The sequence below is a fragment of the Peromyscus leucopus genome, chromosome 3 (genome assembly GCF_004664715.2).
Source record: "Peromyscus leucopus breed LL Stock chromosome 3, UCI_PerLeu_2.1, whole genome shotgun sequence".
NCBI lineage: Eukaryota > Metazoa > Chordata > Mammalia > Rodentia > Cricetidae > Peromyscus > Peromyscus leucopus.
This window is the reverse complement of record NC_051065.1, coordinates 110,160,993-110,183,661: the sequence shown is the minus strand read 5'-3', so window position 1 is coordinate 110,183,661 and position 22,669 is coordinate 110,160,993. Positions and strand designations below refer to the sequence as shown.

Below are 22,669 nucleotides of genomic sequence, written 5' to 3'. Positions count from 1 at the left end.
ATAAGAAACACAGAGCCAAATCCAGAGGTCATAGCCAAAGTGATCAGAGAACTAGCGAAGAGCCACAACTACCTTATCTTACCACCTCGCCTCTGTCGCTTCCCCAGAGAGAGCTTCTTCCCTTCTAACCTGTGTTTTTATTGCCTTTCTGTTCTGCATTCTCATTGGCTCTAAGCCCAGCCACATGACTTCCTCATTACTGCCTGTCTATATAGACCTCCTGATCTCTATGGTTGGTATTGGGATTAAAGGCTCCTGTCACCAGCTTGCCTGTGTCCTTGACCACACAGAGACTCTGCCTGCCATGTGATTAGATTAAGGTTGTGGGCTACCACCTGACTTCTGTTTATGGCTCGCTGTGTCACCGCTGATCTCCAGGAAACTTTATTAACATACAAATAAAATCACATTTCAGCCGGGTGGTGGTGGCGCACACCTTTAATCCCAGCACTCGGAAGGCAGAGCCAGGTGGATCTCTGTGAGTTCGAGGCCAGCCTGGGCTACCAAGTGAGTTCCAGGAAAGGCGCAAAGCTACACAGAGAAACCCCTGTCTCGAAAAAACAAAAAAACAAACAAACAAAAAAAAAAATCACATTTCAGCACAATTAAAGTATCACCACAGATGTAGGCAGATGACGTAATATACTGAATATTGTATGTACTTGACATACTTCTGTGTTTGTTCATTTCTTTGAAAACTCAACCTAAATGTATATTCTACACCTCCTTTTTATTCCAAATTTATGTTAGAATATCTGTGTTGATAATATTCACCGAAGGTAGTTCCAGTATTATTAACAAAAATGTTCTATCAGGTGGGGGCACGTAGGGTTCTGCTCTGGGGGGTAGAAGCAAGTGCCTTGTGTGTACAGGACAAGTACTCTACCATTGAACTATTTCCCCAATCCTCTTGTTACTTTTCAATTTAAGACGGATGTCTCAGTACATTTCACAGGCTGGTTCTGAGCTCACATGTAGCTCATATAGGCCTTGAGCTTGTAATCCTCCTGCCTCAGCCTCCTGAGTAGCAGTGATTACAGACATTGCCACCAGGCCTACCTGGTAACAAATGTTTTCAGAAAATTATAAGCCAGTGCTGAAAATGTGGGCCAACATTAGAAAATTAACTTAAGTTTTTTTGATTACAAATTGTCACACTCTCACAGTGTACCAGGCGATAGAGTTCTTTCCACAAGATATGCAGTATTAACTAATTCTGCAGTGGGTTGAAAGGCAATACAAGTCAACATCATGTTTGTGTTTTCAGTTTGGAAGTAAAGCCAATTATGACTATAAAATTGCAGTCCAACTCTATTGTGTTCTAACTAAATATAAATGTGATATAAATTAAAACCCACAGGAGGTATTTTAGTTTAATCTTAATTGTTATTTTTTTTTCTGAAATGTAAAATTGAATAAATGTTAAGAATCTCTTTGAACATGGCAAAATGGGCTAAATTTAATTATGTTGCATTGTTTTATAAATACTTTGTAAGTTCCAGGAGAGAATGAAGCTTATATATCTGGAGTGCCTTGAGGTGATTGCATCTAGGGGAAGAGAGATTAGGTTTTCATTTGACATATGTATCATAACTTTAAAAAGAGATGGTTCCATATTAGAAATTCATACAGTGTTTGTACTTGACTGGCAGAATTTGTAGACTCAATATTTGTGTTCTACTTGCTTAAACTTAAAAAGAAAGTAATTTTAGAATTACTTGTTTTTGAATCCCACTGACTTTAATGACTATTACAGAGGCCTTATAGAAATTTTATCTGAGGTGTTTATTTAGAAGAATAAAAGACAGATGATTTTGGATAGGAGAGCCGATATATATATGATGAAAATCAATTTTCTTGTGTTAAACAGCCTACCACATCTGTGACTAAGATTTCTGAGAAACAGCATCCAGGGAGGAATAGATTACTTTGGCTCATGGCTTCAATGTTTTCAGCTGGTACTTCTGTTGACTGTGGGACTGTGGTGAGGCAGGGGCCAGCATGGTGGTGGGAACATATAATAGTGGCGCTTAACTCAGAGCAGACTGAACACATATACAGGGTACATGGGTGTGCTCTTTGTATGCACTTGCACAGCATGGGGGTGAAGGCACTCTCTAGACTGTCACTTTTTACAGACAGACAGACAGACAGACAGACACACACACACACACACACACACACACACACACACACACACACACACACGTTTTGCTAATCTCCAAGGATATTCTCGGTCCCATCAAGTAGAAACACCAGTTGTTCATACATTTATAAAGAATAATCATCACAGAGCTGGGGAGACGGCTCATTGGGTAAAGGGCTTGCTGGTGTGATGACCCTGCATCTGTAACTTCATTATGGGGTGTGGCGGGCAGAGACAACCAGATCCCTAGAGCTCACTGACTAGCCACTTCAGCCAGGTGGTGAACTCCAGGTTTAGTGAAGAGACCTTGTTGCAGAAAATGAGGTGAAGAGTGATGAGGAAGAATCCTGACATTGACCTTTGCCCTCTGCAGGTACATGCACAAACTTATACACACATGCACATGCATACGCCGCACACACCACTACAGATACAAAGAGTACACAGGAGTAGTTTGTAAAATATGGAGCTCCCCATAATGATTGTAGCTCTTTGGAAAGGTTCTTCCCTCTCCTCTGATTCTGTGCTCTCGGCCCAGTCTAGGTTATCCAGTAAGTGTGTGTACTGAAACATTGGGTCAGAAAGTAGACTAGGTGACCATTTAGATTTCTGTTATTCATGAGTTTCTATGAATCTGAAATTGGTTTAAAGGGGATTGAATTGAAAAATGTTGGAAGGAGGCAAGGTGCTTGCAGGTCTGAAATATTTGGTTAAAAATGATTAACTTTTGATATTCAGAGCAGCAGATGGATGCTAGGGGAAGGCTAAGAGAATATATAATGGAAATTCTTCTTGTGGTGTATTATTGTCCACGGTAGAAGGGTTGGGGGGGGGGGAACACAGGCTAGAATACACCATGGTGTCTCCTGGGAATCTTTGCTATGTAAGCATTTTGGGGGTTAAGGAATGGAAACTCCAGTTGCTCATACATTTATAATTTCAGAATCAGAAGTCAGCATTTCATCTCCTAAGGGTGAAAACTAACTCAAATTCAATGAGATTAATTCACTTTTGTTCAGAGGAAAAGCTGATGCAGTGAGTTGAGCAGGATCAGGAAAGCTGATAGTTTGTGTTTACCAAGTTGCCTTGTTTCCTGTGCAGTCAGTGTCCTTGTGAACAGACCATGTCTGCCAGACTGTTACAGGACTCCAACTATGTTCCCTTTGGGCTACTGCTTATTTTGTTTTGTTTCTTTTTTGAAAATGAAGTTAATTATTCTACCTTAAGAAAGATTGTTCTCAAAAAAAAAAAGAAAGAAAGAAAGATTGTTCTCCTGTGTACAGCTGAACTCTTACCTTCTCATGAACATTCTCACATTTATTTATTGGTGGAACATTTGTAAGTGAAGAATATTTAAAATTCACTGGATTCAGGCAAACAATAATTTAAGCCGACATGCTTAGCAGCCAAACAGTAGGATGAAAATAACTCATATGTATTAAAAAAAAAAAAAAGGCCAGTTGATGAGTGCTGAATGGCTGGGTGCTCTTATAGATCCTTGGGAATATAATACTGTCCATCACTTCCAGGTCCAGGTTATTAATCAAGGTAAACAAATGTAGAGGGTGTAGAAAGCCCACTTAATTAATACAGTTCTATAACTTACTGTTTATAGATGTTCTTCCAGGGATTTAATGACATTTTTGATGCTGGGAATTAATTTGTAGTGATTCTGACCCTATCTCAATATATGGACATCTACTTTGTAACTATAAATTCAATTTAGTGTAGTCTATTTGTTTACTTGAGTAGCTTTTCAACAAATAACTTGTTGTTGTTGTTGTTAGAGCAGGTTCAGTTACCAGCAACCTTGAGAACAAGGTACAGAGAGCTTTCTCCTCTTCCTTCTGCCAGCTGGTATAGCCTCACTCCACTGTTAGTACCACCACCAAGGGGGAGAGGCACAGTTTTTACACCTTAGGAACCCGCAGTGGTGTATCCTCATTACTCTAACACTAGCTGTCTGCTCCTGGCAGCATCAGTCGACTTCAGAGAAGATATGGGCATCGAAGAAACTCCGTATGGAGTTTTCTTTCTTTGTGGCAAAAGTTAGCCACTGGGCAAGAATGGTGTCTAAAATGGACAAGCAGGACACAAAAGAAAGTGACTGCAGAACTTTGTCAAGACAAAGCGGGGACAGTCCTTCAAAAATCCTGCTTCACAGAAAAGTCTGTCAGATATTCTAGGCCTGTAGGCTGAAGATGTATGCCCCAGTGTTACAGAGGAACCTTAGGTGACTGTCCAGGCAGCCAACGGTTTCTGTCATTTCTTAGTTTGGGATGTTGTTTGCTCTACACTTCCTGTTTACTCAGGAAATTATAACCTTCTCAGATCTCTGATGGAGTTGAAGACTAGATAGTTATAGTTTTCTTTCTTTCTTTCTCTTTCTTTCTTTCTTTCTTTCTTTCTTTCTTTCTTTCTTTCTTTCTTTCTTTCTTTCTCTCTCTCTCTCTCTCTCTCTCTCTCTCTCTCTCTCTTAACAAATTCAGAAAAGAAACTCACAATAGAGTGTAAACTGTATAGGGTTGAGAGACATCAAAAATAATTTTGGGTTGGTAATGCAAGCAAGTTAGTATAGAAAGTGAATTAGGTACAACACTTTGGATTCACCAAGATAAGATAGATAATGGAGTATTTTTCCTGAATTTGTCAAATGCTAATGGGCTAGACATTGTTAATGTAATTATTGTCTGTATATATTTGTATATAGTTATTGTACTTACTGTATATAGTTTTTCTATGTTAGTTAAAACCTTTGTTTTTTGTTTAGATAAAAAGGGGGGAATGTTGTATGATATTTTGTTTGTGTTCTGACAAAGGAAACTTGCCTGGAGATCAGAGAGCAAAGCTAGCCATTAGTTAACCATAGAGGCCAGGCAGTGGTGGCACACCTTTGATCCCAGCACTTGGGAGGCACTTAATGTATTGTTAAGACTAATTAGGATTGGGCTTCAGCCTCACTTTTGGTGTAGTGTAGTTTCTGGATTTGGACAGATGACGGTTGAGATGGACGGCCGTTACAATGACTGGGCATGGACTCCTGTTACAGCCGCCTCTAGAGTGTCTCCACCGCTCTGGGCTGTCTCTTCACCATACCTCACCATCACCCACACCCCCTTGTTCTGATACGCCTACTTGAGTACGTCTTCTTTCCCAGCGGAGAGAAAGCTGCTCTAAACTTTCCCTTGGAAGGGTTCTCTCCTGGATGTAGGTTTTCAGCTTCCCTGGGTAAAATGGGAACCTGACTGCAAGACCACGTGATAAGATTATGTTTTAATTGGTAAGAAACCTCCCAACTACCGTCCATACTTCCCCCTCCACTATGCGTTCCCACGACAGTGAGTGGGAGTTCCTGTTTCTCCACATCCTTCCAGCATTTGGTGCTGTTGTTGTCCTGAGTTTTGGATATTCTTATCTGTATATATAGAAGTATTTCACTAGTGTTGGTTCTGTGGATAGGGTCGTTCCCCCCACCCCCACCCCCCTTTGAAAGCTCTGTTGTCAGAAATCAGTCCAGGTCGCAAAGCCAGAGAGCAGCACTCCAGGCGAAGTGCCGTGCCAAGGGAGCACTGGACTCTTGATCCAGCAGGAGTGAGCACTCTGGATCAGGTTGACTTTAATGTGGGTGGGAACTGTGTCTGTCCTCCATTGGCTGGGGCCTGACCTCAGGCTTTGGGGACTGACTACCTTTAAAAATATTGGCTGACAGGAAGTGAAGGGGGAAGAGGCCAGACCCTTCAATCCCAGAATGTAGCAGGGCCTTTGTATATACAAAGGTTTTACAGGGTGTGAGAGAATTAAAACATTTGCTTAAAAGTCTTACACGTTGGGGGAGCTAAAAAGATTTTAATTCCTTGTCCTAAATACAAAGGGTTTTTTTTTTTTTTTTTTTTTTTTTTTTTTGAGGCAGGGTCTCACTATGTAGCCCTGGCTGTTATAGAACTCTTTATATAGACCAGACTGGCCTCAAACTCACAGAAATATGCTTACCTCTATCTCTAGAGTGTTGAGATTAAAGGCATGCACTGCCATGCTTGGCTCTGAACACAACTTCTATAAAACACTTATGTTTAATGTTTCTTACACTACTAATAATGAAGAAAATAAAGAATAAATATAATTTGGAACCTCTGGGAAATGTATTGTTTTTGTTTCCAGAAGTTTCTGTATTTTATATGCAATAAGGCAAATACCTATGCATAAAGTTAAAGAAGTAAAAACCAGTAAAGAAAAAACATTGATTGGTGCCGGATAGACGGCTCAGCAGTTAAAAGCACTAGCTGCTCTTGCAGAGAACCAGTGGTCAATCTCAGCCCTCATAAGGCATCTCACAGCCATCTCTTCTGGGGGATCTGATGCTCTCTTCTGGCCTCTGTGGGCACCAGGCACACACATGGTGCACAGATGTACACACAGGCAAAATATTCATACACATTAAATAAATATGAAAAAACCACAAAAGAACATCTGCATATTCCAGGTAATATTTTTAGAGAGAGCCAAAAGTAACTTTTTAGGACTGTTACATATTCATGAACTGTACAGTTTCAAAGAGTCAAAACGTGTAGAGCGAAGAGTTTATCTTAGCTTAGCCCCTTACAATCACTCACCTTCTCACCTTCACCATTACGTTATTTGGGTTCCCTTGGGGTCATGATGGGCATTGGTGTGTAAGTGTTTAGTGTGTGCCATACTGAATGTCATGTAGAGACAAGGATATGTTCAAGACAAGTGACATTGAGGGCTAGATAGATACCTCACTGGATAAAGAAAGCACTTGCTGTGCACATGTGCGGACCCAAGTTGGGATTCCAAGCACCTACGTACCAGGCGGGCATGGTGACCCCTCTGGGAAGGCAGAGATAGGGCATCCCTAAGGTAGGATGACCAGCTAGATTAGCCTTTTTGATGAGCTCTGGGTTCTACTGAGAGATCATACCTCAACATTTAAGATAGGGAGTGATGGAGGAAAAATCTGGGCATCAGTTTTAGGCCTCAACATGTACACACATATGTATGTCCTCTTGAACACACATATGTCTACACACATGTGAACATTCGTATACATATGAGTACTAAACACATACGTATGCCGCAAAATTGCCATTAGGTGATTTCTTGCTGAGCAGACATAGAATGTAATTGTACTGGGGGCTACAGAGTTAATATGTGATAAAACATTAACAGAACCTAGATGCCCATCAACTGAAGAATGGATTAAGAAAATGTGGTACATATACACAATGAAGTACTACTCTACAGAGAAAAACAATGAGCGCATGAAATTTGCAGGCAAATGGATGGAACTAGAAAATATCATCCTGAGTGAGGTAACCCAAACCCAGAAGGACAAACATGGTATGTACTCACTCATAAGTGGATACTAGATATAAATCAAAGAACAATCAGACTGCAACCCACAGAACCAGGGGGCCTACATAGCAGGGGGGGACCCTAGGATGACTGTGGCTTATAATAAGTTTTGGTTTTTCTCAATCACTGGGCAAGCTTCAGTGAAACATTTCACTATTAGGATAAGAATTTGTACCACATCAAGTTGATAATATAATAATAATAATAATAATAATAATAATAATAATAATAAAAACCCAGAACCTCTTGTCATATGCAGTCTATTCTTGACTAGAATGTCAACATGTGATATGTGGCTGTGTGAGAAAAATATATGAATGTAGTTCTTTAAGTTTTTTTAAAACATTCTTTGTGTGTGTGCTTATGCTGTGGTACATGTATGGTGCTCAAAGGATAACTTGTAGGAGTTTGATCTCCTCTTCCACCATGTTATTCCTGGGATTGAACGCAGCTCATCAGGTTGGGTGATGAGTGCCTTCACCCACTGCGCCACCTCTGACCCTGGGAATATACTTGTTAGGCATTAAACGACCAGCCTTACATTTGCTCCTACAATCTCAATACTTACCATGCACACAAATGATAGCAAACACATACATTTGCATCTTTCTTTTCATCCGACGGTACAGTTTGACTCAGTCAGTGTATCTCACACGATGAATTACTGAGCGCTGAGCCTCATTGTAAGGTGATTTCATTATTTTTAGAATCCAGGAAATACAAACTATGAACTGGGATGTCCATAGGGACGAAAGCTGGGAAGCAGAAAGTACCCTCAGTTACCTGATATTCATCTTTTTACCAAGGAAGGAGAAGGCAGCGCAGCAGCGTGGCTCTTGATGGGACTGCATGCCACTCAGAGGATGCACATGGCTAACCCGTGGGGCTGACTCACTCGGTGCAGCTGGAAACGTCTCTTTTAATTAGGTAGGAAGCACCTGTGCGGTATTACTTCATCACTTTTCCTCTTCCCAGGCCAGGCTCATTAGGGATTTCAAAAACAAAAAGAAAAAAGAAACAGAAAAAAAAATCCAACAAGCTGGAATTTAGTTTTTTTTTTTCAGGGAGTAGGATTTGGTGTCTAAAAAAGGGCAAGTATACAGACCCTCTGTGGGTAAAAATAAGTGCGAATTATGGAGGGCAAATGGCTGTGCCTGCTTTGAAGTGTTTGGCAGGAAATTATCTGTTAGCAGCTGCATGTGTCTGGGTTTGCACTTTCACATTGAGTGTTTGAAAATATTTAACAGAATTAGTGCTGAATGTGTACAAGGTGTTGTTAAAATGTGAATGGTACTGGTGTTCTGGTCTCTGGGATTGAGTGAGCATGTCTGGTGCAGCATTCTGTCATGACTCCCGCAGGAGGCTGACACAGGTCACAGTTAGCATCTTCTAAGGGACTGAGCAGCATTGTTTACCAAATGATTAATCACTGAGATTTTCTGTCCTCTCAAGAATTGTTCTCAGAAAGGTTATAACATAAACCTGCTTTTTTTGTGCTAAGGGACATGGGGGCCAGAGTACCATACTATATCCCAGGTTGGTCTAGAACTTTACTGTGTTGTAGCTCAGGCTGGTCTTCAACTCACAATAATCCTCCTGCCTCAGTCTCCCAAACACTAAGAAACTGGACACGACTGTCAGATACGCTAAGCCTATAGGCTGAAGATGATGCCCCAACACTGCGGAGAAACCTCAGGTGACTGTCCAGGCAGCTCGCTGTTTCTGTCAACTCACAAATTTTTTGGAAGTTGCTTGCATGCACTCCCTGTTTTTATTTTTGTTAGGTAATATTATTTCCTTCTTAGGTCTCTGAGGGAGTTGAAGATTAGTTGGTTACAGTTGAAGGTTAGTTAGTTATAGTTGAATGTTAATTAGGATAGAAAGTGAATTAGATACATTTTGGACTTAACAAAATAGGATAGATAATGAAATTATTTGCTCTGAATTTGTCAAATACAAATGGACTAGACATTGTTTAGGTATTTATTACTTGTATATATTTTATATAGTTATTGTACTTTTGTATATAGTTTTTCTTATGTTAGTTATAACCTTTTTTTTTTTTTCTTTTCATTAAAATAGAAAAGGGAAAAAAAAAGAAACTGGACATGAGCCACCATGCTTGCTAACCTGCCTTTTATTGGGTACCTACGCTATGCTAAGAGCTGTACACATTTATTACTAACTTGAGCAACTACCCCGAGAGACTGGTGGTCTCATTATCTTTTAACCTATGGAGAAACTGAGGTCCAGAAGTGATAGACCTCCCCCAAGGTCACTCGGCATGCGTTAGAGGACTCTGAACCCATTTGCAGTGGGGTTTGGCTGCAAGAGTTGCTCTCTGTGGGTGGGTTTGGGAGATGCTTTTACTCTAGCACATAGGGTTGGGAAGGCATGTTAAGTTGTTGGTGTTGGGTTTGTTCCTAGCCTTGCACCCTCCTAAACAACCTTGTTTGGCACATCTCTTGGTCGCTGTTCTCAGCCTGGTGACTTGTACATTTACTATGGGCAGCAGGTATTCTGAAGCACCAGGTTCAGATCTTCATGAGAGTAGTTCTGCTCCTCTTGCGCTCTGTTTCGTTGTTCTGAGTGCTAGAAGGGTTGTCTTTTGTTGTCACCAAATCACTCATGAATATCTTGAGGCCTCAAGGTTAACGTGTCCTCCACCCCACTGACATTTGACTTCCTGATTGCAGAAACCGTGCAACCAGGATGGACAATGTGTTCCTTCACTTTGTGGGTTCAGGTTAATCAGTGCTAAGAAATTGATTTTTGCTCTAGAATCAATGTTGCTGGCTTTACATTACTTAATACAAACCAGTGGCTTGACTAATATCAGTTCAGTGTTAACCAGAGAAGCCCCCTCCCTGTTGGTAGAATTCCCTGTCTGGTCTGTGTTTGCAGAATGCCATCTGCTGCCTGTGGACAGTGTCCTACTGGGCATCTCCCCAAAGCTGGTGCTTGGTTGGTTATGATGTACCCTGATTTTAGTCCTCAAAATCCCCAGGCTGCAGCTACTGGGGGAAATTTTGCTATTAAGAGTTGCTGTCCAGATGTATGCTTGGGAAGTGCTTTTTTTTTTTTTTTTTCCTACTAGAATGAATGTATTTTTTTTTTTTTTCTTTGTGATTCCATTTGTGGAAAGTAGTTTTTATTCCAGCAGGTTGAGGTTGGCTAGGTCCAAGTTAAACTCTGAGCCATGCTGTGCTCAAGGCAGCTATTCTGTTTCTGCCCAACCCAGGGCTCCCCAATCAGTTGAATCCCGTAGGAATCTGGCCTTGGTGCATGCTTTTTGTTTCCCAGAATTATCTTTTAGTTTTGTAGGCACCTCTTGGCCTAAAAACTTGGAACTATGTTTCAGACTTAGGCAGTAGGGTATAATACCATAATTCTTATTCCACTTAATGGATTTATTTCTTGAAATGCAAGTTTGTCAAATAAGAAATGTGTTGACTGAATAGTATTTGAAACACTCAAACTAAAATAAAACTTCATCGTGTCTGATGAATTGCTTGATTGTATGGGGCTGGAACCCTTTTTCCTTTGGTGACTTGCAGTTACAGCAACAATTTATAATGCCTAGTCAGCATCAGCATGCACATTGTCAACACGTGGACTCAGGTGGTCTTTTCTGCTTTTCTTCTGGACAGATTTGCTACAGAGTTGATAATTCCCATGTATAATAAATACAAATATATGTTCACGCGCTCCTCAGTGCTGGAGTCTGGGCCCTCTCACAAGCCAAACACACACTCTACCCATGAGCTACACCCCCAGCCCTGTGTTTTCTTTTCATTCTCATAATGATTTTGCAAGGTAACATGTCCTCCTATTTTACTAAGGAAACTGGCCCAGGGAGATGAAGTCCCTTATTCAGTCCGGTCCCATGGTGAGTTAAGTCAACCTAGTTTTCCGGGTTTCTTATTTCTGTTCCTGAAAAAAAAAAAAAAAAAGTATCCCCAAATCAGATTATCTGAATTTGAGGAGCTTGTTTATCATACCAAACAGAGAGGACCTGATAAAACCAGATAGATACGAGCTGTTCCTAACCAGGGAAAACTTGATGACCTCTATGTGAATTGTCTACTTGTAATGGATTTTTAATCTCAGCCTTGGCTCTCCCAGCCTTCACCTGGTGTTCAGGTTTCCTGGCTCTGTCAGAGCAGACCAGAGATGTGCACCTCAAACCAGAAAACATGACGTGTTTGGTTTTGGAAACAGACCTTTTCCCCCTCCTATTCTAGTGAAGTTTTGGATTGTTGCATTTAACGGTACACTGTTTTCAAAACCAGGTTCATGGGCATTCAAGTGTGAGCTTATATGGATGGACCTGAGAGAAGATTCAGTTTTGGTCATCAGTAGCTACTCAATGAAATAAGTATTCTTTGAATAAAATTATTTTCACTTCCACCTTTCCCTTTTCAAGTATTATCCTCAGTGCTTTTGAGTCACATTTTATTAAAATGTACATTGTCACTCGCCAGCTGTGTGGACCTCTGGGCAAGGTAATCATTTTCAGCCTTGAGCTTGAAGTGGGATATACTACCTACTTTGTGGGGACCATGCTCAATAGTGAGTCAGCGCACACCAGACCTAGCCTTGTACACAGTAAGCATTTGGTAATGACAGAAGAAGAATCTTACCATTCTCTAGGTGTGGCACTTGATCCTAGAAAGTTTTGTCAGCTTGACATAAGCTAGGGTCATCTGGGAGAAGGGAACCTCAGGTGGCCTGTCAACAAGTCTGTGGTGGCATTGTCTTGATTCATGATTGGTGTGTGATGATGGTCCAGCTCACTGGGGATGGTGCCACCCCTGGCAGGTGGTCTTGGGTTGTGTTGTATAAGAAAGCAAGCTGAGCACACCATAGAGAGCAATCCCATAAGCATCCCTCCTTATGGTTTCTGCCTCACGTTCCTGCCCTGGCTTTCTTCAGTGATACATACTAAAGTGTAAGATGAAATAAACAGCCTCGTCCCTAAGCTGCTTTGGGTCATAGTATTTATCACCGTAACAAAAAGCAAATTAAGAAAATAGTGGTCTACAAAAATATGGTTTTTATTAGAAGAAGAATAAATAAAAATATCTGTATAAACATTTTGAGGAGAGAGTGGTCATAATGTTGAGAGTTGAAAGTAATCAGGGTTTTTTGTACAAAGGTGTAAAAATAACTTGGTAAATTGTAAATTGGTAAATGTGTGTTAGGATGCCTTTGTGATAAATGAAGATAAATCCGTCCTGAGTCCATTTTAAGCAGAGGTATGTTTGTTAAAAATCAGTGGTGGCATGTCAGTTTACAGGATCTGAGGAACAGAGGGTAAGTCAAGCCAGAAGTCAGAGACAATGTGACTGCAAGGCTGGAGGAAATGATGCTCTGTTTCTGTGGAGTGCCCTCTGTGGGATGAATGAACTTTGGTCAGTTTCAGGTGTTTTGGGTTTTTTTTTGTTTTTTTTTGTATTTTTTTTTTGGTGTGTGTGTGTGTGTGTGTGTGTGTGTGTGTGTGTGTGTGTGTGTGTGCTTTGCGTTAAAAGCTTATAGACTCATGTTCAAATGTCTCAGTCTAGGTGAAATAACCACAGAGCAACTTGGTGGTGGTTCACTATGCTATACATAGCCAAAAGATGTGTGTGCTCCTTTCCAGATAAGTGGAATTGCCTCTCTGAGGAGGAGAAAGGTAAATTTGAGTTGCTGGGTGGTACAAATCTACCGTGTGTGCAAGATGCTTGAAGGTGAGCCTCAGAGTCCATCAATGAGTTCGTGTTTAGAGGTTGGCAAGTCAGATGGCAAGGGAATTTGGGAGTATATCCTGAAGTATTAAGAAACACCACTGGGTATCCTTAGGTGTTGAGGACCATTTCTTGTTTCTAAAACAAGACATTTTATTGTATTAAATGTTTTTAGGTTCATTTATGTATGTGACTGTTTTGGTGTGTCTGTGCATCATGTGCCAGATGCCAGTGGAGGTCAGGGTGTTGGATCCTCTGGAACTAGAGTTATGGATGGCCATGAGCCACCATGTGGGTGCTGGAAATTGTCCCTGGATCCTCCACAAGAGCAACAAGTGCTCATAACCACTGAGCCATCTCACTAGCCCCTTAACAAGATATTTTAAGTAAACAGTTCTTGTGAAAGCTCCAGCGTCCCAGTGGCTTCGTTCAGTGGTAGAGCTCATGCTTCACGCGTTTGAGGTCCTAGGTTCAGAACATACATGACCAAGGCAGCACTGACTCTGAGGCTAAGGACAGGTTTTGGCACGGTGCACCCCAGCTCCTTCACCCACTTAGGCCAGTGTGTAAACAAGAAAAAAGAAAGGTACTCAGAGGACCGGCATATTTTGTGTCTCTTTGATGATTTATTTTCACAGTTGTGTTTTCCTTGCAGTGTGCATTTCAAGGATTTCTCTGTTGTCAGCACAGCATTGTGCTTCCAGGCACTTTTCAACGCATTGCCTTTGTTTGCTCTCCTGCCCTCCCTCCTTTGGTCCTACCTTCCTCCTCCAGGTTTTGGATGCATCATGCTACATGGCCCTGCTGGTCTTAAACTCATCCTGATGCTGAGATTGTAGGAAGTGCTATTTTGCCCAGCTACCAAATGCTTCTTTTTCTTTTCTTTTCTTTTCTTTTCTTTTCTTTTCTTTTCTTTTCTTTTCTTTTCTTTTCTTTTCTTTTCTTTTCTTTCCTTTCCTTTCCTTTTCTTTTCTTTTCTTTTTTCTTTTCTTTTTTCTTTTCTTCTTTCTTTCTTTCTTTCTTTCTTTTTTCTTTCTTTCTTTCTTTCTTTCTGTCTTTCTTTCTTTCTGTCTTCCTTCCTTCCTTCCTTCCTTCCTTCCTCCTCCCTCCCTCCCTCCCTCCCTCCTCCCTCCCTTCCTTCCTTTTCCTTCCTTTCTTTCTCTCTTCCTCTTTTTTTTTTTTTTTTATTTTTGAGACAGGGTTTCTCTGTGTAGCTTTGGAGCCTGTCCTGGAACTCACTCTGTAGCCCAGGCTGGCCTCGAACTCACAGAGATTCGCCTGCCTCTGCTGGGATTAAAGGCGTGTGCCGCCGCCGCCGCCGCCGCCGCCGCCGCCGCCCCGCCACCGCCACGCCGCCGCCGCCAGCCCAAATGCTTTTTCTTTAAGGTAACTGGTGTATTCTTTTTAAGAGAGTAAGAAGGTCTTCCCCTTAATAGGACTTTTGTTTTCATAAAACTATTTCTTCACAATACTTCTGAAATCATTAATTTAACAGCTAGAATGACTTACAATACTGTTTTATCAAATGAAAAATGTTCAACTTCACTAGCCATTAGAGAAAAGCAAGTTCAAACTGTACCACCATTTTCTCTTTCCTGGTCGGAATGGCAGTTCTTACGAATGCAGGTGAGGATGTGGAGACGTGCTAGCAGGGTATATGGACTTTGTGTAGCCACTGCTGAAATCACTTTCGATGTTCATCAAGTAACTAAGACTAGAGTTCTCAGGTGACCCAGCATATCATATCAGTCTTCCTCAAAGAACTACACACCAGTATATTATAGGGATACTTGTGCATGAATATTTATTGTAGTATTCACAGTAGCCATTCATGGAATCAATCAATCTAGGTGTGTATTATTTGAATAGATAAAGAAAATTATGCACACATCGTATACATGCAATGGAATTTTATACAGCCATAAAGAATTGAAATTTGTAGGAAAATGGATGAAATTGGAGATTGTCATAGGAAGTTATTTAAGGAAGTTAAGTTAGTTTCAGTCTAATATCACAACTGTATTTTCATTTGTGCATTCTAGATTATATATAGATACATAAGGTCAAGTATGTATGACACAAAAAGGGGCAGATGGGAGGGAGCAGGGATGAGAAATGAGAAGGTAGAGAAGTGTGTGTGGGGAGATAAAGTACATTATATACCTGTATAACGTGTCCTTATGAAACTTAGTACTATGTGCAGTGACTTTAAACCAATAAAAAATTAAAAGAAGAAAATACCATTTCACATTCAAGGTGACTTTTTTCCTAGCATAGGCAGATGGTTAGGAGCACTAACTGTGAAGGTGTTATCTGAGTTTTCTTAGTTTACTTGCAGTACCCAGATTCCTGAAATAAAGATAGCAGGAGCAACCTTAAGAAAAGGTGGGTTGGGCTGAGCTGGGTATTGTGGTATAAGCCTAGAGACCCAGCTTTCAGGAAGCTGAGGTAGGAAGACAGGGAATTCTCGGCTAGTCTGAGCTCTGTAACCCCAGCCTGTCAGAAAGAAAAAGGAAAATGGAAGGTTGGTTGGAAGAAATAATTTGATGACCAGTACACCACTGATAGTGTCAATACAGGAATATAGATGACAGTGTGTGTGTGTGTGTGTGTGTGTGTGTGCGCGCGCGTGCGCACATGCATGCAATGGATGTTTTGCTTGGTTACTTTCTACCTTACTGTTTGAGGCAGGACCTCTCACTGACTCTGGAGCCCACTGATTTGGCTAGGCTGACTAGCTGACCAATGAGATCTTGGGATCCTCCCTTCTCCACCTCCCCAGCACTGGGGATTACAGGCATGCATCGACACACCCATCTTTTTGTGGGGTTCTGTCCTGCGGACCTGAATTGAAGCCCCTCTTTCTTGTGTAGGGAGTACTTTAACTGCTGAGTCGTCTCTCCAGGTTGTGAGTGCAACTGGAGGGGAGGCTCAGGAGGTGTGCTGTGAGCACACAGGTTTCAGTAGTAAGGATATATACTTGGCAGCCGTTATACTTCAGCTTGATTCCTCATCAGCAGTAAGGCATCTTCTGGATTTAGAAAGCAAAAACTTACTATTTTTATTAAAGCAATTCATTTGCAATTCATTTGCAAATACTGCGGGCAAATCCTAATAGGCTTTACAGAAGTGGACAAAGTAGACACCAGTTGCTTCTCAGTTGATTCTTGCTCTCTCCTAAAAGTGATTTATATGAGAAATCTTGAGCACTGTCATAGAATAGTGCTGCCAGAGGGAAGAGTGTTAAACAGAAGGAAGAGTTGATGTTTCACAGTTTGGTAGACATTTTCTTGTGTACCACCTTTGCTTATTTTATACCGTGACCTAGTGAGAGATTCTCTTATTTAAAGATATTTACAATAACCTTTGCCTCAGGGTACATTGGTTTATGTGTGGCATCTGTTTTAATAGTCTCTGTTTTGGTTGGTTTTGTGAGGCAGGGCTTCTCTGTGTAGCTTTGGAGCCTGTTCACATGGACTTGTTCATCTTCATCTTTAAAGTTGTCCTCCTGTGAAGTTTCTATTTCACACAGTGAAAGAAAGAGAATTATATCACTTAAATGGGCACTAGAAAGGAAACTAAATGGAATTTGATAAAGAGATAATGAGTGATGGAATGAGCCGGAATGATGGGCAACAGAGGGTTCATAGAGAGTCTCCTGGTCAAAGTGACTTTGAAGTTGGGAATTAACATGGGGCCACGTTAGCATGTTGGGTAGACAGTGTACTTTGCAGAAAGGTTGGCAGCTGTCAAGGTCTGAGGACAGGAGCAGGTTGCAGACACCCTGTACATTTCAGACAGGCCTCAGAGTAGCAGAGGAATAGCTGGAAACTGGGTCAAAGGGCAGTGGGTGCTGGGGATGTAACTTGGGCCCTTATGCTTGAAATATCTCCCTAGCCCCACAAACCACTTTATAGAAATCCTTGGTCTTTGCCACGTGAAGATTGTTGCAGTGATTTTTTTTTCTCTCACTAACTTTGTGACTTGCTATCCTAGTGAGTCGGGAGCTCTTATTTCTCTCACTGTCTTTGGCTGCTCAGGAATATTACCGACTGCTTCTGTTTGAACTTAGGGTGATACCCTTGACTCTCACCTCAAACTGTTGTTTGTGTTTGGTCCTTGAGGCTTGAGCGAAATCCTTCACTTTTATGGACTATGAGGAGTCTAGAATGGAACCCCCAGAGGGGTGATCTGGAAACTGAAGCCTGCCTACCCCCACCCTGTTGCTGGGGCTCAACCTTGTGCTATAAAGAGCCCCCTAGCTAGGTGGGACTCCGCTGCTCCTGTCCTCCTGCATCTGTCCTCCATCCTCCATCATCCTATGCCCTAGCCCCAGATCTCCCTTCTTAGTAAAACTCTCGCTAGCTTTCCAGTGTTCCTTAATCCTTCCTGCCTTTGAGTTCAGGTAATGCCATTAGCCTCCCTTTCCTAGAGTAGCCCTGCTTCAAGTAACACAATTGTCCATGGGTGTCCAAAGGGGGTTGCTTGAGTCCAGGACCCACTGAGAGGGTGGGAAGATGTTTAAGTTACTTACAGAAAATGGCTTAGTAGTTACATAGAACCTGCCTCCTTGCACATACTAGGTACATGTTCACCATTGTTCTCTACCCCCAGCCTTCCAACATACTTTAATCATTTCTAGGTTACTAATAGGATTCCCTGTGAGATAAATGTGATGTAGACATTTGCTGTGCTGTCTCCATTAGGGGATAATGGCAGCTAAAAATCTGTATGTATTCAGTACAGACACGAATTTTTTCCATCCAGTATTTCCACCCTATGGTTGCTTGCATCCATGGATGTGGAATCTGTGATGCACAGAGAGGGCCAGCTGCCTTCTATTTACTACTAGATGCTGTGACTTTCAAGATGTGCCTTCGTCATAATAATGCATTTTCAGTGAGAAGAGTAGCATGCATCTACTTTTTTTATTGGAAGCACAAACATTATGCTCTCAAAGATATCGACACAATTCCAATTGCATAAAAGTAAACTTATGTTTTTAAAAGATAGGTATCTTGAATTGTTCACCACAGAAATCCCATTATTTCTGCATTTTAATCCCCCCCCGAAGTCTTCCTTATATCTGGGAGCACCAAGGAAGTGTCAGATCACAGAAACATCTGGATTTCTATGGCACAATCTCATCTGGAAGTATAGTCATCTACCACTGTGCAGTATAATCAAGCCAGGTAGAATTCAGAGATTGTCCAGACATCAATTAAGCTGTCAGATAGTGTTTTGTTCTTTTACTGTACATTTGTTGCATTGCTGGTTCAGGAGATCACAGATGGTACTGAGAAGTGAATGTAGGGTCTTGTGCATGCTCGGCAAGTGTTGTACCATTGCTATGTTCCGAGACCCCCCAAACCCTGTTTTGATCACCTCTGTACAGACATTTTGAGTAAGCATTTTGAAAATGAATAATAATCGCACGTACCAGTTGCATATCTGTATAGTTTGGGCTTGCACTTCATATATTTTTAAAAAGTATATATGTGTGCATGTGTGTTGTGCATGTATATATAAACATTCATAGTTGTGTGGGTGCGTGTGTATGAGCATGTGTGTAGAAGTCCTCTTTTGCTCTCCACTTTATTAAGTATCCAGAGTTTGCTAATTCTGGGTTGTCTCAATAGCCAGTTTGTCCCAGGGACTTCCTGTCTCTCCTTTCCAATGCTGGGACAAAAGGTGACCCCTCCACTTGTCCAGCTTTTAATTGGATTCCAGGGACCTGAATTCCAAGTCTCGTGCTTTCCCAGCAGGTTCTTTAGCCGCAGGCTCCCCCAGCCTCTTTTTTTTTTTTTTAATTTTACTTTTTTGAAATTTCTAGTGATTGGTTACTGCTGTGTTCAGATACTCTTCCCATAGTTTGTGAGGCAGAGTGCTAAAGCAGTATTTTTCACCCCTTGCCGAGTATCCTGTCATTCTAATCAGATAGTGCTGTACGCCATTGTTAAATCAGAATCTGGGGAAGAGAGCACAGGGCCCAGCATTACTGTTTTCCTTACTTTTTTATTCTTTGTAGCAGTTTCCAAACTACCCTGGCTGTTGTAATGGCCTAGTTGACCTCACCTTTGTAGAGAACCCAGTTTCTCTGTGATGTTTAGGAATGCTTCATTTCCATAAGAAACTGAGCACTTTTATACTGAGACCTTTGCTTTCTTGTGACTTTCTTAAGCTTTGTTTCAGGATGTTGTCACATGGGGAGAGGTGTAGCTAGAGTTTTCCTGCCTTGCCCACAGTCAGGACAATTGTCTGTCATCCACCAGTCCCACAGCCGCTCAGACCCAACCGAGTAAACACAGAGACTTATTTTGCTTGCAAACTGTATGGCCATGGCAGGCTTCTTGCTAACTGTCCTTATATCTTAAATTAATCCATTTCTATAAATCTATACCTTGCCACGTGGCTTGTGGCTTACCGGCATCTTCACATACTGATTGTCATGGTGGCGGCTGTCAGTGTCTCCTTCACTCAGCCTTCCACTTCCCAGAATTCTCCTCCTTGCCCCGCCTACTTCTTGCCTGGCCACTGGCCAATCAGTGTTTTATTTATTGACCAATCAGAGCAATTTGACATACAGGCCATCCCACAGCAGAGAGGGGGTGCCACAGAAGGGGGTCACACTACCTTTTGCTTGTCTCTGTTAACTTGAGCCTGGGCCTGCATAGGTGGCGATTGGTACCCAGGCCTACTCTTCCTGAGGCTTCCCCCAGGAGGGTAGGTGGGAGCTAGGCTCTCAACAGGTGTTTGGGTTAGAATGTGGTGTTTGAAGATTGGTTCCCCAGCTGGTGCTGTTTCCTGGAGGGCATGAGGCTTACCTGCTGGGCATAGGTCACTAGTGGTGTGCACTGAAGGGGACACCTACCTCTGCTTTCATTCTTGGGCTTTTGGATCTGCCAAGACGTGAGCAATTCCCTGGCCGTGAACTACCTCATGCCTCCCTGCCAGGATAGACTGAGGCCATGAGCCCAGATCAGGCCCTTTTCCTTCAGGCTCTTTCTCTCAGGTATGTGGTGACAGCACCAAGGAAGATGACGAGTACAGCTGGGAACCCTTAGGTACTTAACCAGTGAGAATCCGGTGAATGGGTAACCTGTGTCCGGCAGGCTGGAGTCATGAGAGAAAGCCAGAGGGAGGAGGCACACGAAGGGCATCCCGGTCTGAGGGACGGTGGGAATGGTCTTAGAAGAGAGTGGAGCTGGCAGTGTGGGATGAGTGTGCGGGGTGGGGAAGGGTAGTCACAGAGCCTTGCAGCCTGTGGTACGGAAGCGGTTTGGATCTTATTCCAAGAACAGTTGACTGTCTGTTGAAAGATTTTAATAGGAAATGAGCCTCCTCCCTCTACGGTACATCTCTGAGGCCGAAAGTCTCTGAAAGTGTGAAAGGCACAGAGAGGTGGGTGTCTTAGTTTGGTTTCCAGTCTTGCAAACAGAATAGACAATATACCAGGCTTGCTTGGCCGGGCCCCTCTGGCACTCTTGGCTCCTCATGCTGCTTATCTCACGGAAGGCTCATGGAGCGCACTGCCTCTGCAAAGTCTGAAACGGGACAGTAAAAACCGAATCTAAAGGTTGTCATGCCGTCTCCCTGACATCCTCACAGGGTAAGTGTGGGTGCTCCTTTCAGAGTCCTAGATTCACCTGGTTTTGAGGAACGTGGCTCTATAGTTTATGCCTAATTTTAGGCAAATTAAAAACTGGACCATTTGTAAAGAGCACTGTAGGAACTTTAAAGAAATCATTGGTGCAGGTATAATAAGAAGGAAGGAGCCTTCCGGTTCCCTCTTTTAAGGAAATGGATGAAGGAGGAAAGGAAGGAAAGAGACAGAAACAGTGAAAGACAGACAGACAGACACAGACAGAGAGACCGATATTGACATTTCACTAGGGGGGCCTTTCTGTATGCTGGGAATTCAGTTCTCCCACTGCCCTATGAGATCTACAGAGCTATCCTTCCTGTCTTGGAGATGAGGAAACCGAACCTTAGAAGCAGGTTGTCCAAGGTCACCACACGCAGCTGGGAAGTGGCAGAGTAGAGTACACACCCAATCAATCCTGTTGCTCAAGGTTTCCTCCCAATTTCTGCAGAACGTGAAAGCTTCAGCTAAGACAGCCCCCTCCCCCGCCCCCTTGGTGAATATGAGCATCTTCCAGGGCTTCTTTTCCCCAGCTAGACATGGTGATTTCATTCCAGCCACTTTATGACGTGTATAGTCAATCTATAATTCCTTCCATTTGATCCTTAACTTCTGATTTTGTGACAGCTCTTTAAGACAGCGTCAGCCAGTTCTCTCTCCTGTTCCTGAAGGTTCATGTTGGAGGGTTGATGCTGCCGGCTTGGCCCTGCTCTCAAGCAAGAGAGAAGGGCTGACGTTGTGCCTGCCCTTGGGCTGTGCCCTGATGGTGTGCATGCTCAGGTCCTGCCAGCAGGGGATAGCCGAAACCCAGGTTGTCCTGCCCATGTTGCCCTGCCCTTCTTGCCGAGTTGCTGGCAGAGCTCTGCCTGCATGGCCCACATGGGAATCAAGGGGAGGGAGCTACAGGCTGGTACAGGTAAGAAAGCTCCAGCAACCTACTTTTTCACAGCTAAAATTAAGACCTGCTTGAGCCGCTAGGAGACGTTGGTGCTTCCTGCAGGATCAGAGATTGGTGTTAGGGTTTTCTTTTGCGTATTCAGGGGCCGGGATAGTCTCTGCCTTCTCTAGGAAGAGAGTGTTGGCTGTTGTCTTCTTGTATTGTTTGGGATTTTATTGGTAATGAGCCATCTTGGTTTCATTTCCTTTCATTCCACCTGAGAGTGGGTTCCATTCTCCGTGGCCGTCTGGGCTGCTGTCAGTTCTTATCAGCTACCAGAAAGACATGACCCAGAGATGAATGCCATTCTACTTCAGCCTTACAGCATTCATTAAAATATCTGTAGAAGCATCACTCAGCAAGCAGATGCAAATTCAGGTATTTACCCCCCTCCACTGCTCTGTTAGCGATCACAGCCAGTCCTGTTCAGGGATGCCCACAAAGACTCTGTGTGTGCATGCGCACATGTTATTTTGCATTCTTTAGCACTCACTGAACAACACTGGGGGAAAAAAAATTACCAAGCATGTTGTTCTTTAGAGTAGGATGGCTTCGGTGGTTCTTTTTGTGTGGTGCAAGTTTTATTTTCCTCTGTTAATAATAGTGACCTTCAAACCTGGCAAGTGTCTCCTGGAGCAGAATAAGCCTGTGCTAGGAGTAAGCGTGGTAATTATCGGAGCCCTGTGGGAACACAGGCATTTGTGAGTTTGGGGCATTCTTGGATATATAAATGCAAATTCGTGGAGGGCCCTTAAGGGATGAAAACAGAAGAATTAGTCTATACAAAAATGTGCCTTATTCCCAGGAACTGGGATCGGAGCCGTGGTATAGCTTGAACAGAAGAA

General features: G+C 42.5%; 1 protein-coding gene across 22 annotated transcripts in view; it reads left to right on the top strand.

Annotated features, from left to right (window-relative positions):
* Nucleotides 1–22,669, top strand: part of Magi1 (membrane associated guanylate kinase, WW and PDZ domain containing 1) — a 653,433-nt gene that overhangs the window by 117,576 nt on the left and 513,188 nt on the right. The window contains exon 1 of one of the 22 annotated variants that reach the window (XM_028855242.2): nt 19,824–21,803. The exons of the other annotated variants lie outside the window; for them this stretch is intronic. Within the exon in view, the coding sequence (XP_028711075.1) occupies nt 21,758–21,803 (46 nt within the window). The 5' untranslated portion in view covers nt 19,824–21,757. Of the gene's footprint in view, nt 1–19,823; nt 21,804–22,669 lie in introns of those variants that run through there. 22 annotated transcript variants of the gene reach the window in all.